The sequence below is a fragment of the Urocitellus parryii genome, chromosome 4 (genome assembly GCF_045843805.1).
Source record: "Urocitellus parryii isolate mUroPar1 chromosome 4, mUroPar1.hap1, whole genome shotgun sequence".
Taxonomy (NCBI): Eukaryota; Metazoa; Chordata; class Mammalia; order Rodentia; family Sciuridae; genus Urocitellus; species Urocitellus parryii.
Window position 1 is genome coordinate 62528713 of NC_135534.1, and position 16990 is coordinate 62545702.

The following is a 16990-nucleotide window of genomic DNA, read 5'->3' on the forward strand; positions in this document are numbered from 1 at the left end:
TCATACTCTTGGAAGAGCAACAGCAGAGGCTAGAAGGAAAAGGAGAAAAGGACTATAAAAATAATCTAACCAATCATTAAACAAATAAACAAGCACAATACTAAGCCCCAGAGAGGGCAGAGTACCACCCATAGCGACTACAATATATTATCAAAACTTCCAGGTTGGCATATACCTATAATTCCAACGATTCGAGCATTCCTTTTTAATTAATTAATTTATTTATTTATTTATTTTGGTGGTGCTAGGCTACATCTCCAACCCTAATTCCAGCTACTTAGGACACTGAGGAAGGAGGATCATGAGTTCAAAGTCAGCCTACACAATTTAGTGAGACTTTCTCTCAAAATAAAAAATAAAAAAGGACTGGGACCAGGTGCAGTGGTGCATGCCTATAATCACAGTGGCTCAGGAGTCTGAGGCAGGAAGACTGCAAGTTCAAAGCCAGCCTCAGGGGACTCAGTGGTAGAGAGCTCGCCTAGCACATGTGAGGCCCTGGGTTCAATTCTCAGCACCACAAATAAATAAATAAATAAATAAATAAATAAATAAATAGTATTGTGTCAGCTACAACTAAAAAGTATATATTTTTTTTTAAAAAAGCCAGCCTCAGCAACTTAGCAAGAGTCTGTATCAAAATAAAAAAATAAAAAGGGCTGGGGATATGGCTCAGTGGTTAAGAGCCACTGAGTTTAACCCCTAGTAGGAAAAAAAAAGTGAAAATATAACCCACGAAAGAAAATATTTGCAACATATCTGACAAGGGACTAGAATATATATAGAACTTTAACAACTCAATTTAAAAAATAGTTAAAACAATTTAAACATGAGCAAAGAATCTGAAAAAACATTTCTCCAAAGAAGATATACTAACAACCAATAAGCACATGACAAGATGCTCAACATCATAAGTCACCAGGGAAATACAAATCAAAACCATATAATGAAATATTACTTCACACCTTTAGAATATAATTTTTAAAAAGTCAGATAGTAAGACAAACAAAATCTTCTATTACAATGTCAGAGTACCATAAAAAGAGACAGAAATGAGTAATACAAATGTTAGGGATTCCAGAAACCTTTAATAAGAAACACTTCATCCATTTGCCCAACCAGCATTTACTGAGTGGTTATTTTATGACAAGTCCTGTCCTAGAAACTGAGGACATAGAGATTAACCAGACATATTGGAAGCACCTATGTGAAATAGACATATAAAAGAGACCCTGTCCTGGAAGGCAAAAAACCACGATTCTATGTGGTGGAAAGGGCTAATACTCAATCTCCAAGAAAAAGCCCAGCAACTCTCTCTCCAGTTCTTCCAACCTCATATTGCCTTGGATCTCACAATTTTCCACTCTCATCTAACCAAGAAACTTGTTCTTTACCCAAAGATATCAGAAAGCCGATCCTCAGGGTTATACAAAATGACATATAAGAGGAAAGGAGGGGTAAGACAAGATAATTCAAATGGAAGAAGTGATTTACAGTAGAAGGGGTAGAGAGAGAAAAGGGGAGGGGAGGGGAGGGGAGGGGGGATAGTAGAGAATAATACAGACAGCAGAATACATCAGACACTAGAAAGGCAATATGTCAATCAATGGAAGGGTAACTGATGTGATACAGCAATCTGTATACGGGATAAAATTGGGAGTTCATAACTCATTTGAATCAAACTGTGAAATATGATGTATGAGGAACTATGTAATGTTTTGAATGACCAACAATAAAAAAAAAAAGAGGTAAAAAAAAAAAAAAAAAAAAAAATAAAAGAAAAGGAAAAAAAAAAAAAAAAAAAAGATATCAGAAAGCTTATGAAGTGTCATATAAGAAAAACAGTCTCAGTCAGACATGGTGGCACATGCCTATAATCCCAGCAACTCAAGAGGTTGAGGCAGAAGGACTGCAATTTTGAGGCTAGCCTAGGCAACTTAGCAAGATCCTGTATCAAAATTTAAAAAAAAAAAAAGAAGAAGAAGAAGAAGAAGAGGAGAGCTGGGAATATAGTTCAGTGGTAGAGTGCCAATGAGTTTTATCCCCAGTGCCCTCCAACATATACATAAAGGAAAAGAAAGAAAAGAAAAATACTCTCACAGATACAGACTCAAATTCCATCTCTGATGCTTACCACCATATCATCTTAAGCCTGTAAAATGCAGCCTACTTCACAGTTATAAGAGGAGAAATTTAAAAACTTAAGGCAATGGCCCCATATCTCATGATGCCTACGCAGATTATGCTTTATAAATATTTAATTAATTAATATTTAACTTATCAATATTTAATTTATGAATATTCTGACTTGGGTCCTATGGCAAGAGGGCTCATAATCTTTATTGTGGCTTATCCTGAATGAACCAACACTCCAACTCTGAGTCCAAGGAACCTCTTATCTTAGCTACTCTTTCTCAAGATGCCAAGTGGCTAGAAGAAAGAGGTAATAACCCTCACCCTGTCAGAGATGAACTGTTAAGGTCATGTCCATGTGCATGGACACAGGAAGGCCTAATGCTATTGGACACTTAATGGAAATATGAACAAAGTGGGTAATAATAATAGTGAAATTTGTGCATAGCTCTGTGGTATGCAAAGGATTCTTCACAAATATCTTTTTTGAGCCTCACACCACTGAAGGTATATTTTACTGGTGTCCTATCTTACAGATAAAGGAACTATTCTCTAGACACCTCCCTACGGATATTTCCCAAACTTGCCATATTTTTTGCCTCCTACATTAACTCATAATGTTTTCCTTTCCTAAAAAGCTCTCCTTCCTTTCTTTATCTGGTAAACTCCAGCTCATGTTTTAAAATGAAATTTCCGTTTCACCTCTTCTGCAAAGCCTACTCCAAACATACCTTTAGTCAAAATTACAACCAATTCTATTTACTTCTAGCTCATTGTTCTGGGGACAAAATTCAAGTTCCTCAGTATAGCACAAAACTGCCTAATACCTACGTTTCAAACTTCATCTTCAAATTCTCCTTCCATGCTCAACTGTTAACATTCTAAAGTTTAAAAAAAAAGAAAAGAAAAAAAAAAGAGAAATAACAGGTGTGGTAGCACACACCTATAATCCCAGTTACTTGGAAGCTGAGGCAGAAGGACTGCAAGTTTGAGACCAGGAAGACTTAGTGAGACCCTGCTCAAAATAAAAAATAAAAGGGGGCTGGGAATGTGCTGAGTGGTTAAGTGACCCTGGGTTTAATTCCCCATACCAGGGCGGGAGAAAAAGGAACCACTGACTCATAAATCCCCAAAGACATCATATTTGTCCCTCCACCTGGTATATCCTTCTCAGTCCTCTCACCAGGTTAACTCCTACCCGTCACCCCAAATTCATCACAGGCATCATCTCTCCTGAGTAGTTTTTTTCTGAAATCCTCAGATGGGTTACCTTCCCTCTTCTATATTTCCAGAGCACACTGAACTCTTCTCTTGTCATAAAACTTACCAGGATTGAACATGCATGTCTTTCTGCCTCAATAATATGTGAGATATTTGTAGGGAGGAAATGTGTCTGCCTTATTATTATTAGTCTTTGCACATCCAGCATCCAGCACAGAGCAGACACTAAATAAATTTGTAGAAGGAAGAGAAAAGGGGTAAGGAAAAAAGGAGAAAACAACACAAGAATAAATAAAAAGAATGTTATTAATCCACAAGTGAATCAAACATTCCACTGGGAACCAATTCTTCCTAATACCATAAAGTACATTGAATGTGACACACATACAGATACAAACATGAACAAAGATTTGAATAAATAAACAAACACAAACACCAATTAGATCTAAAGGCAAGCAGGAACCAGGATCATATGCCTGTGATCCCTGCAACTTGGGAGGCTGAGGAAAAAGAATTACAAGTTCAAGGCCAGCCTTATCAATGCAGCCAAGCCCTAAGCAACTTAGTGAGACCCTGTCTTAAAATAAACATTAAAAGGGCTACGGGTGTGGCCCTTTTAATGTTTATTTTACACTAGTAAAGTGTCCCTGGGTTCAATCGCCAGTATAAATAAATAAACAAACAAACAAACAAACAAAGGCAGGGCCTTGGGAGCCAGCTGCCTATTCTTCCTTGGATAGGAAGAGTCAGAAATTTAGTAGAATTTTCCTCTCTGATGGTGTGACCATTCCTGGCCCTTGCATTCTGCCTCCCATTTTGTAGAGCCCAGAGCTTGCCTAGACTAACAGTATCTTTGGGCTCCTATTACCTATCTGGCTTTGCTTTTACCTCAAAGTCCTGCATTAAGCCTAACCCTTTGCCTCTACCTTTCTCCCTGGTCTCTGATCTGGTTTGTGGGCTTTCTCTCAGTCCCTACTTCCTTGGCTCAGTCTTCTTTCCCTTCCTCCACTTTTTGTCATTCACCAAAGAAACATCAAAACTCAGAAAGACATGTAAACAAGCAAAAAATGACTTATATGTTCAAAGAAATACAAAGATATATACAGACATATACAGACATACAAAGAAGCCTTACAAATGTAATTAATCCCTGTCATCAACAGGACTGCCATCCAGAATAGACAAAGCAGACTGCACAACAAAGAGGGGAGGAATCAAAACAACAGCCTGCTTGGTGAGAAGGAATTTCCTTGTCTGTCAAAACAAGCCACCTTCTGGGTTTTCCTGGAAACATGAGGAATACCATCTGGGGGAGCTGCTGCCTCATCCTGTATCTGGCTAAGGCAATGGGACAGATTGTAAACTATGCCTACTCTCTCTGCTGCATAGCTCAGCTTGTCTGGCAACTGGTATCCTTGTCTGAGTGCCAACTGACAATGAATCTTCTGCTATACAGCACATATTAGACCACGCCCTTATTCCTCTTGAAGCTCCAAGTTCCTGTGAATGCCATTACTACCAGCCCTTAAAATGTGCTACTACATTGTCTATTTATACATATACCTCTCTCACTAGTCTGAGGGCTTGCCAGTGGCAAAGAGATTCTTATTTTCATCTCAATTTTATAGATGAGGAAAGTAAAACTCCAAACTACTTGGCCCTACAGCTATTATTATAAAATGTGGACCTGAATTCCAAAGCTGATACTTAGACTTTTAAAAAACTCAATGTCCAGGCTGGAGATGTAGCTCAGTGACAGAGCACTCACCTAGCAAGCATGAGGCCCTAGGATCAATCCCCAGGATCGGGGGAAAAATTAGAGCTCAAGATTGTAGCTCAGTGGTACAGCACTTGCTTAGCATGTGTGAGAGCCTATGTTCACTCTCCCCCAATAAGGCTAAATAAATATAAAAACTCAATGTCTGAGCCAGGCTTGGTGGCACATGCCTGTAGTCCCAGCTCTTCAGGAGGCTGAGGCAGGAAGATTGATTGAGCCCTGGAGTTCTGGGCCAGCCTAGGCACATAGCAACATCCCAGATCTGAAAAAGTCAGTTTCCAAATAGTTTATTCTAAGAAACCCAAAAGCAGTGCCAAAAAACTTGGACTCAATGGAAGTTGTGGCCCATAAACTATGAGCCATTCCTGGTAGATGAATGTGACAACTTCCCTATAATTATTTACAAGAAAGATGAGGGGAGAGGAAATTTCTTTAGCCTAAGGAACAGGTTTCACCTGAAGAATAATGTCATGATTTTGATCATCTCTGTTCTGTCCCAAGTACCTGAGAAGACTTTAATCTATACTTGTCCTAGATTAAGGCTAGAGCTCATATTATTACACTGAAGTAGGAGATAGGATGGTAATTGCACCAGGATACAGGCAGAGAGCTAGAAAAGAAGAAAAGCAAAAAGGTACCTCCAAACTAAGGTCAAAGAAGAATTGCTGCAGCAATAGAAATGTATCTATTTGAAACCTATACCGAGGTTAATCTGCGTGTAGCCAAATTTAAGCAGAAAAAAAGAAGGGGGAATGCAAAGAAAATCAATGTTCAGAATTGGATCCAGAAACAAAAGGGAAAGTTCTGCTTCCCTTAGGCCAACATGGTGCCTGGGAGTGATACTTCAGCAGTGGGAATCAAAGGGAGGCCCTGAGCACAAAGGTGAATCCAGGAAAAATAAAACCAAAACAACTCAGCCTGTTGTCTTTGATGACTCTCCACATGGTGCTCCATAAGATAAGGGTCAAGAAACTGATTCAGGACGCTGGTATGTGGGTGAAAGGGAATTACAACCTGGGTTATCTCACAGCTTCTTTGACATTTGTTTCCTCAGAAACAGGGTCAACTATAAAAAAGGAAGAGGGAAAGAAGCGAGGGAGGGAGGAGGTATGGAGGGAAAAAAGAACAAAATATTTCCAAAGAGAATGTCTTAGGACTCATCAGTCTGGTGTTCTCAAAAGCCATAGATACCCACCCAAAAACAGACCAACCTCATTTTCAGCAAAATAGGGCTCTTTGATACTTCAGACTTGGAAGCATCAAGGCTTCTCTGTCAAAACTGGGGGTAAGAGAAATACAGACCAAAATCAATAAGGCTTTCAAAGTGTTGAGTCCTAAGGATTCTTAAGGGTTGGATTATAGAAAGGCAAGTAGAAGGTGACACCACTCTAATCAAAGTAGCAATACTTTCATTTTCTTAAGATTTTTATAAAATCTAATAGCATACTACTCAATGGTTTTTAGCTTATTCACAGAAGTGTGAAACCATCATAACAATCCATGTTTAGAACAATGTTATCAGTCTGATGCAGATCTGAATTGCAATAACTCCCTCCCCCAAAATGGAAAACTAAGCATTGTCAGTCTTATTAAGTCAGTTTCCTTACTATAAATATTATCAGTCTTACAGATTTCTTGTAGAGACTCTAGGAGAAAAGTGTACATAAGAGTAGCTAGCACAGGACTAGTACACTGTAGCAGTGGTAATAGGAAAAGAAGAAGTAGTAATATTGCAACTATAAACCAGGACACAGGCAGGGCACTACATATACATGATTTCTTCTTTGCTATAATCATTTAAGGCAGAAATTGTGGTGAGGATAAAAGCTCACAGAATTTCAGAAATTTCCCAAGGTCCAGTAACTAATAAAGTACACCTACATACATCATCTTTCTTGCTCCAAAAACATATGTTTTTGCTCTGTTACATAATCTTTTGGTATTCTCAGTGTCTTTTTCTTTTATTTCTTTATCTGTGTCCCTCTAGTGTTTTTTCTCTAAGGTTTTCCCATTATTTCAACTAAAATGATCTGGCCTCTATCAGTCAGATTTTGCACATGATTCACAGAATAGGGCAGGGAAGAAGGTCACAGAGGAAAGCAGACCTACAAGTCATTCATTAACATGGACAGAGCCCAGACCTGAGCAACTCCAGAGAAACAATTCTACTGATTTTAGCTTTATCATGAGGAGAAATTTACAAATCCAAAGGACCCCACTGACCAATCAACATTGTACTCTTGCTCTCCCAGGATCAGGATTTGGAGCAAGTGCACAGTGGTAGGATATGAAGAGCATATTTGAAATGACTGTAGCATAGAGCAAGGGAATGAATGCATGATAACATGAACTAGTCAGATGATCTAAAACCAGAGTGAGAGCACTAGCTAAAGAGCAGGTTAAAGTTTAGATTAGTTAAATAAGCTACTCATAGTTTCAGCATCTCTAAAATGGAGTTAATAACAACTACCTCACAGAGTGGTTGAGAATTAAATAAATATATAATCAGCTGGGTTTGACACATTATAGGATGCTCCTTTTCTTCCACACTACCCTTACAAGGTAGAAGTAATCAGATGGGTTGTGCTTTAGTAATTCCAGTAGTTGCAGAGAAAGACAAATTTACAGACAAACGAACACAGTCACAATTATTAGGGCACAAAGAAAGACAATTTCTAATTAAGTACTAACTTGAGTGATACAGGCTATGTGCTGTGGGACTTAGTACTGAGATGAGGGAAACTAGTGAGGATGAAAAAGTCAGGGAGAGTGCATGAAAAGTGAGGCTGGCTCATACCAAAGGACAACTAAGATTGATATATACAGAGAGGAATATGAGAGTTTAATTTTAGGTAGGGAGAACTACCTGAGCCAAGAAAAGGGAATGAAAATAGACAATGTTTATGATACAAAGAGAACAGGAGTCAGACCAAAGTGGTATGACTGGACAATTTATTTTATTTTATTGTTTTGTTTTATTCTATTCTATTCTATTTTTTTGGCGCTGGGGATTGAATCCAGGGGCCCTTTTTATTTTTTATTTTGAGACAGGGTCTCATTAAGTTGCAGAGGCTAGCCTCAAACTTGCAATCCTCCTTCCCCAGCCACCCAAGTCTGGGATTACAGACATGTGCCACTGCCTAACTAGAGAATCTGTAGCAGAATACAGCAGTCACTAATATGGCATCATGTAAAAATGTGGATGTGTAACCGATGTGATTCTGCAATCTGTAATTGGGGTAAAAATGGGGGTTCATAACCCACTTGAATCTAATGTATGAAATATGCTATGTCAAGAGCTTTGTAATGTTTTGAACAACCAATAAAAAAAAGAACTGTTAAGGCCAGATGTGAAAAAAATGGAGCATTCAACACAAGAAGTCAGAGGAAACAGAAAAAGGAAATCATTCAGAAAATACAGAACCAAAAAACGTAGTTTAGGAAGATCACTGGCAGCATGTTCAGCAGGAACTGGTAAGGCAGAAATTAGAGGCAGAGAACACTTGGTCTAGAGCTATCTGGATATTAAGGAATGACACGCAAAGCTGAGCAGAATAAAAATTATTATTAATCGGGGTAAAAACTTTTGTGGATAGCCCAGATACTTATCTTCATACAAATTAGTTCATGATAGCCAAAGAAGTCTACTTCTATCTTGCTAAAATTCAAGCACATCTTCTAAAGTATTATTGTACAACTTGCTGTTCAAAATCCTTTAGTCTTCCAGATGGGTAGGGAGACATTAGAAGGTATTACCCAGACCTTTTTTTAAAAACCAGACCTTTTTCTAAAGTTCTCAGGTAGACACTGAGCAAGCTTCCAGAGAAGATGAAGCCCCTAGAAATACTCTATCATGCCCCCTTTCTTAACATCAACCACTCGGGCAAAGATACAACAATCTACTACAGTATCCTGGCCCTCATTAGGTCAGCCACACTGCTGTGGTAGCTCCCATACCTGAATGTTGTAGTCCCATGGAATGATGGGAAGACTAATTTGGAATTCTTGCTACATAGGCCAAACCTCACTGTACCATCATGCTGAGGGGAAAAAAACAGAGTGAGTACACATCATGTGCCAGGAATGGTGCTTAGGGTTTTGCAAACATTAAGTTCTCACAATAATCTTGCAAGCAGTTATTTTCCTCAAATAATTTTTTTTTAAAAAATCAAGACCACCAGGTACAGTGGCACACATCTATAATCCCAGCAACTGAGGAGGCTGAGGCAGGAAGATCTCAAGTTCAAAGCCAGCCTCAGCAACTTTAAGAGGGCCTAAGCAACTTAGCAATGCTCTGTCTCAAAATAAAAAACAAAAAGGACCTGGGATAGAGCTGGGGTTGTTGTTCAGCAGTAGAGTGTTCGCCAGGCACATGCGGGGCCCTGGGTTCGCTTCTCGGCACCACATAAAAATAAATAAATAAATAAAGGTGTTGTGTCCAACTGCAGCTGAAAAATAAATATTTTATAAAGGGGGTGGGGGTGCTGGGATGTGGTTCAGTGGTTAAGTGCCCTTGGGTTTAATTCCCAGTACCAATAAAAAGATCAAGGCCCAGAGAGGTGAAATTATTTGCCTAAGGTAGTAAGTGATATAGCCAAGTTTTGAACACAATACTGTTTGCATCAAAATATATGTTCTTTCTTATGATAACAATAAAAACTGTTACCAAGCATTGTACCAGGTGCATTATTTATGGTTCACAGAAACTTTATAAGGTATACCTATCATTATTATTATTATTCCAATTGCTAATGAAGAAACAGGCTGACATAAATTGTGTAATTTCACCAAGCTTGCATAGGTGGTAAGAGGGAGAGTCATGTGTGTTTGGCTCCAGAAGAGAAGGCATTAACTCTGTGTTATACATCCATATCAGACATCACAGAAACTAGAATCTTAAGTAGATTGTGCAGCTTCCTGCGCTCATACAGCTACTTACCCATCCCACTTAAAATCTTAAGGGAGATGAAAATCTCCCTTGCCCTGAACACCCACCTCAGCCTAATCCATGTTGCTATAGTGACATTGGTCAATCATTCAATACAGTGATTAAGCCCATATTTTGTTATAGGATATGCTGGTCATTGAAGAAAACAGAGACAAACTAAATAAGGTCAGTCCCTGCTCTAAAGGGGCTCACAATTTGGTGAGATAAGCACATCAATCATACAAACATAAAAATACAACAGTTAGATATATGTCAATTTCCTGGAAATATAGAATAAAGTAACTTGCATTCACTGAGCTTAAATTATATGGCAGGTATTATGCTTGAAACTTTTTTAAAGTTAATATATGATGAAATTAACTTTTTTTGCGCGCATATAGTTCTATACATTTTAATACATAGTTATATCAATGTAATGGACACAAGAAAACAAAAAAGTATCCCTCATGCTGACCTTCTATTCAGACCTTCCCTATACTCCTAATCCTTAGTAGCAGACCTAATTTCCATCCCTATAGTTTTGCCTTTATCAGAATGTCGTATAAATGCAATCATATAGGACAAAACTATTTGAGACTAGTTTCTTTCACTTGATATAAAATTTTTGAGGCTCATCTATGCTGTGTGCACCAACAGTTCAATCCTTTGTATTGCTGAGTAGTTTTCCATAGCGTGTTTATCCATTCACAAAGGAAGGACATATGGACTATATTCAGTTTGGGGAGGTTACAAATAAAGCTGTGATAAACATGCATGTATATATTTTAGTGTAAATATAAATTTTAATTTTATAGGGCTAAATACCTAAAAGTAGAATTGCTGGGACACATAGTAAGTTATGGTTATAAGAAAATATTGATTACACATGGTGGTATTCACCTTGTAATCCCAGCAATTTGGGATGCTGACGCAGGAGATCACAAGTTCAAGACCAGTCTCAGTAACTTAGCAAGACGCTGTCTCAAAATAAAGTTTTTAAAATGGCTGGGGGTATGGCTCAGTTGCAGAGCACCCCTGGAGTGAATCCCCATTACCATAAACACAAACAAAAAAACACAAAAAATGTCAAACTTTTCCAGAATGACTGTATCATCTTGAAGTCCCATCAGTAAGAGTTCTAGTGGCTCTTTTTCCTCACCCAGCCCTTGGTATTGTCCATTTAAGATTTAGTCATCCTAATAACTGTACAGTAGAATCTCATTATGGTTTTAGTTTGCACTTCCCTAATGGCTAGTAATACTGTCACCAATGTATCTAGATTGTTGAAGTCTCTGTTCAAATCTTTTCTTGTTTTTTATTGATTTATTTGTTTTCTATTATTGAGTATTGATAATTCTTTATTTGTGTTGGGAACTTTTTTTTTTTTAGTGTGTGGTAGGGGGAGTACTGGAGAAGGAATCCATGGGTGCTTTACCAGTGACCTAAATCCCTAGCCCTTTCTAAAAAATAAAAAGGGCCTTCATTAAGTTGCTGAGGCTGGCCTTAAACTTGCAATTATCTTTCCTCAGCCTCCAGAGACACTGGGATTACAGGCATACACCATCTGCCTGGCCAGAAATCTTATTTCTTTAGTACACTATGTAAATATATTTATATTTATATTTTATAAAATGCCTGCTGAGTTTACTTTAAATTCCTAGCCTTCAACCAATGACTGACACATAATAGGTATTCAATAAAAATTTATTTTAGTGGCCAAATAAATGCCTTAATTTTCCATGTGGGTTCCAGAAAAGAAAATAACATTGCTTTCAAAGACTTTGGTCCAGTCAAGAGGGCAGTGTTTTTAGGCAGGCCCCTGTCTGCTCACCTCAGACTATCAGAACAATCTGACAGCTTATCCCATGGACAAATCCTTTGCCCATGGCAGTGTCCAACCAGAACTCAGAATAGAAGACAGGTCATGAATTTCCATACTGCCAGCATGATGGAACCTCCTGCCGGCATTACAAGAAGGACACCATCACCAATAGTGCCCTCTTGCTCATCCGAAGGGCCCATAATACACAGCCTCCGCTATCCAGAAAAAAAAAAAATAGCAACTGAACAGCCAAAGTAGCTGCCCCCTACCAAATGATTATGTATATTTTATAAAATGCCTGGCTGAGTTTACTGTAAATCTAATCTTACAGTTCACAGTAGAGTTAATATATCAATTAGCTAATGAGAATAAATCAAAGAACAGACAGAAGAGGGTGCAGCAGCGCACACCTGTAATCCTAGCGACTAGGGAGGCTTAGGCAGGAGAATCACCAGTTTGAAGCAAGGTCTCAACAACTTAATAAGGCCCTGTATTAAAATAAAAAATAAAAAGGGCTGGGGATATGGCTCAATGGTAAAGTATCCTTGGATTCTATCCCAAGTGCCAATCGGGGGAGTGGGGGTGGAGAGGAGGTGGACTGCAAGAAGCAAGTACAATACATATAGGAATCTAGGTGCTGAGGTAATAGTATAAGAGCCCCTGAAGACATGTTTTAATTCATATAAAGAAAACTAATGTTCTGGTCACATTAATCCATAAAAAAAATGATTTAATTCAACAATGGCTAAAATTTTAAAAGCTCTAGCACTGAGGTAAATCCTTCAGTTCCTTTTATATTTTCTGAGAAATTTACCAACATCAACCAGCACAACATGGCCAGCACAAAAGCGTTTCATCCATGATGCCTCATCATTCATTACCTGACATTCTAAGCCCTGAGTTATCTATCCAACTTTCTAGTTAGATCTTGAATTCCAATACTGTCTCATATGTTTAGACTGAGTTAAGCACCCACATTTTATTTTCTCTCTCAAGGACGCAGCTTGTGATTGATTGTGAAACCCCAGATTTTCAGGAGCCTCTAACCACAAGAGGCCTTAGCCTTGGAGGGAGAACAGGAAAAGCCAAGGCAATACAGAAGCTATGCTGAAAAAGAACAGCTCCTGACTGATGCAGAGAAGAGCGGGGTGACAGCTTTTGTGTTATTTTGGGACAGTTTGTGCTGATGAGTTTTTTGTTGTGGTAACATTCCTCTAAAAAGAACATTTTATTCCTTTCCTCATTGACAAAGCAATTCAGCAGGACTGGAAAAAAAAAGGAGGAGTGGATTACAAAGATATCCAAGAATATGTAGATCTTGGATTATATCACATTCTTAACCGTTATGCATTCCATTCCCCAGTCCTGGGGCAATGCCCTAGGACAGTAATCAGAACATCTGTAAGTCTCCTTCCCTACCAGGAACTTGGCTCTATTCTCAATATAGATCAATGAAATTTTAATCCTTTGAAGGTCAGTTCGAAATATGATAAAAAAAAATCAGATACTTTGATCATGATTTTTATCCTTGCTTAATAATCCACATATATCTCAAGTACAGGTACACATATCTCTGCCTGGTTTCCTGGGCCCCACTTTCCAACTCTTTGGTGGTTTTCTACCATAATTTCTCTAACCGAAAAAAACCACCATGTTTCTTACTACCTCTACATCTTTGTTGATACAAAAAAAAAAAAAAAAATCTGACTTTTTCCTACTTCTTATGTATTTAAAGATAGAAATTACATTACCTCAATCTTCTCTTCTCCAGGCTCAAGTGTCTTCACTAGGCTGTAAATTATATGAGGACAGAATGTGTTCTCCATACATAGCACAGTGAAAGGCACATACATAATAGACACAATTGGCATTACTGAACTAAGTTGAATGTTTTTTTTATTTCATACTTTCTATATTCTTCATCATCATGTTACTCCTCTCTGCCAGTCTTTTACTATTCTAAATCCTTCTGATGATGTGAGATCCAAAATTGAATTCAAAACTCAAAGGTAGACTAAATCTCAGGGAGTTCAGACATCTTACCTCCTCCCTCATAATGTACATTTTCTCTCTTAAAGATATGGCATAACAGGGTAACTTCACTAGTGCATGAAATCAAGAAACTTTTATTAAATATTTTCATATATAACAACCTTATACTTTGGGCTCTATTGAGTTGGAGCCATAGTAATGCCAAAAGGTGAAACAATAACAGAGTTTATTAAATAAATAAAAAGTTAAAGAAAAACAATAACAAAGTTTATTCCATTTAGAGATTCCTCTAGTTCTTATTATCTGAAACTCTTAACTGGTTCCCAACAATTACAACTTGAAATTTAGAATGACCTTCTAAGATTTATGTCTTCCCAAATATATATAAATTCCCAGATGACAGAATATGACTATTTGGCCTTCTTTTCCACATGCCAACACAAAGCTAAGCATAGATGGCCTTTATGTATATCAGGATTACATTAAGAATCCAGGGAAACTGCAAAGATCAGCCCACCTAACCAATGGGCAGGTGGGAACCCACCCAGGTGTAGACACAGATATACAGCCTGCACTCTGCCAGGCTGGCTCCTGAAGGCTTGTTATGCTGAAAGCCACATCTCCTGATGAGAATGAATTCCTAGAGGGGGGGAAATCCCTTCATAGGGAAGATTCTGTCTAGAAAGTTTTCAGGGATATTTTGACACAGGAAGAGAAGAGAGTCATGGTAGGGTGAGAAATCTCACCTCATCACTTTCTTCCACATCCACATCCCCATTGGCATCATCATCCATCAGCTTGTGGATATTGCGGACTGCCTCAAAGCTGAGCTTCTCATCCTCACTGTGACACAGGGGCTTGTCAATCCGGCAGAACTCTGTACAGGAAAAGCAAGAGACAACATTACTCAGAGCTGCCACTCAGCATCTATCACCAACCTTTGTCAGCATCCTTAGCTTCTAGTATCTGACTCCTCACAAAAGTTTATAACCAACCATGTATACAGTGACAGAAGCATATCATCTAGCCTTTTAACTGTCTCCTGGAAAATGTGCTGAGCTTTCTGACACAGGGATGGTGCTTTATCATCCTAACAGCTTCCTGGAAGTTAAGTCTAACATAGGACTATGAGTACACTGGGATCTAGACAAAAACATGAAAAGCTAACTCACAAATTAGAGAAAATACAAATAACCAGTGAACACAAGAAAAAAAATAGACTCACTAGTAATCAAAGAAATACATATTCCACTGAGATATGATTTTTAAAAAAAGGAAAAAGAAGTTTTATTGCTTTGCTAGCAAAGGAGAAACACAGGGGACTCCTGCCCCCAGAGACTGTGATTCTGCCCATCAAGGAGAACAGGGGACTTTTTTTTTTCCATTGTCACGCTCAGGATTGAACACAGGACTTTGTGCATGTGAGGCAAGCACTCTACCAACTGAGCTATATCCCCAGCGGAACAGGGGGCTTTTAAAGAGGTGATTCAAAGGTCACATTCCCATCATGTTCTCTGTCCAGAGTTGTAATTCACTTGTTAGTTTGGGAGACAGTGAGATACCATTTTTAAATCAGTCAAATAAGCAAATATAAATTAATACAATCTTTCCAGAAATAGAACAACAGCCAATTAGTCCCTATATATGAATAATGCATACTTTTCCTGTTTGTCATTGCTGTACATAAAATGCCAGCTGCAGGCCAATTAGTAAAATCTCTCATACCTTGTGCCTTCTCATTGATAGTTACATCCAGCAAGTTATCTACTAGATATCTAAAAATCCCAAGCTCATCTGATACAACAGCTTTGGAGGTCTGGAAAGCAGTTTCCTCTGCCTACCACCACATAGCATGCAGCAGTAAAACCAGCATAAGGGCAGAGGCCCCCTTACCTCTTTCCATGACACCTCTTATAACTCTGGAAAACATGTACCATAACAGATACACACAGCAAAAAAAGAGGCTCCAATTTAGACTTAGCTCCACCATGTGAACACAGAGGTCACTTCTCTTCTCCAGGCCTTGAGTTCTTTTTTTGAAAAAGGCTTTTAGACACAAGAAGTAAAATAAAAAATGGAATGGACTCAAACTAAAAAGCTTCTTCTCAGCAAAAGAAACAATAATATGAAGAGAGAGCCTACAGAATGGGAGAAAATTTTTACAACATGCACCTCAGATATAGCACTAATCTCCAGGATATATAAAGAACTCAAAAAACTGACAAATAACCCAATCAATAAATGGACTAAGGAACTAAACAGACTCATCACAGAAGAGAAATACAATTGATCAACAAACATATAAAAAATGTTCATCATATCTAGTGATTAGAGAAATGTAAATCAAAACTACTCAAAGATTTCATCTCACTACAGTCAGAATGGCAATTATCAAGAACTCAAGCAACAATAAGTGTTGACAAGGATGTTGGGGAAAAGGTTCACTCATACATTGCTGGTGGAACTACAAATTGGGGCAACTACTCTAGAAAGCAGTATGGAGATTCCTCAGAAAACCTGGACTGGAACTGCCATTTGACCCAGTTATTCCACTCTTTGATTTATACCCAAAGGGCTTAAAAATCAGCATACTACAGTGACAAACATCAATGTTTATAGCAGCACAATTCACAATAGCTAAGATATGGAACCAATCTAAATGCCCTTAAACAGATGAATGGTTAAAGAAAATGTGGTATATATACACAATGAAATATTACTCGGTATTTTCATTATAAAAAGAATGAAATTATGGCATTTGCAGGTAAATGGATGGAGCTAGAGAGTATCATGTTAAGCAAAATAAGCCAAATCCGAAAAACCAAAGGCCAAATGTTTCTTTGGTAAGTGGATGCTGATCCATAATGAGGCGGAAAGGGGATGAAGGAACTTTGGATTGTGCAGAGGGGAATGAGGGAAGGTGAAAGAACGGGATTGAAATGTACATTATTACCCTATATACATGTATGATTACATTACCAGTGTGAGTGCATCAATGTTCAGCCAAACGAAGGAGAAATTATGCTCCATTTGTGTACAATGTATCAAAATACATTCTATTGTCATGTATAATTAATTAGAACAAATAAAAAATAAAGTAATTGAAATTTTTTTTAAAAAG

The 16990-nt window shown here is 38.0% G+C and overlaps 1 protein-coding gene across 5 annotated transcripts in view; it reads right to left on the reverse strand.

The window, feature by feature from the left end:
- Window positions 1-16990, reverse strand: part of Stim1 (stromal interaction molecule 1) — a 215609-nt gene that overhangs the window by 80306 nt on the left and 118313 nt on the right. For all 5 annotated transcript variants that reach the window (XM_026401086.2, XM_026401087.2, XM_026401090.2 and 2 more), the window contains exon 2: window positions 14616-14746. In XM_026401086.2, coding sequence (XP_026256871.1) covers window positions 14616-14746 — 131 coding nt within the window. The remainder of the gene's footprint in view (window positions 1-14615; window positions 14747-16990) is intronic.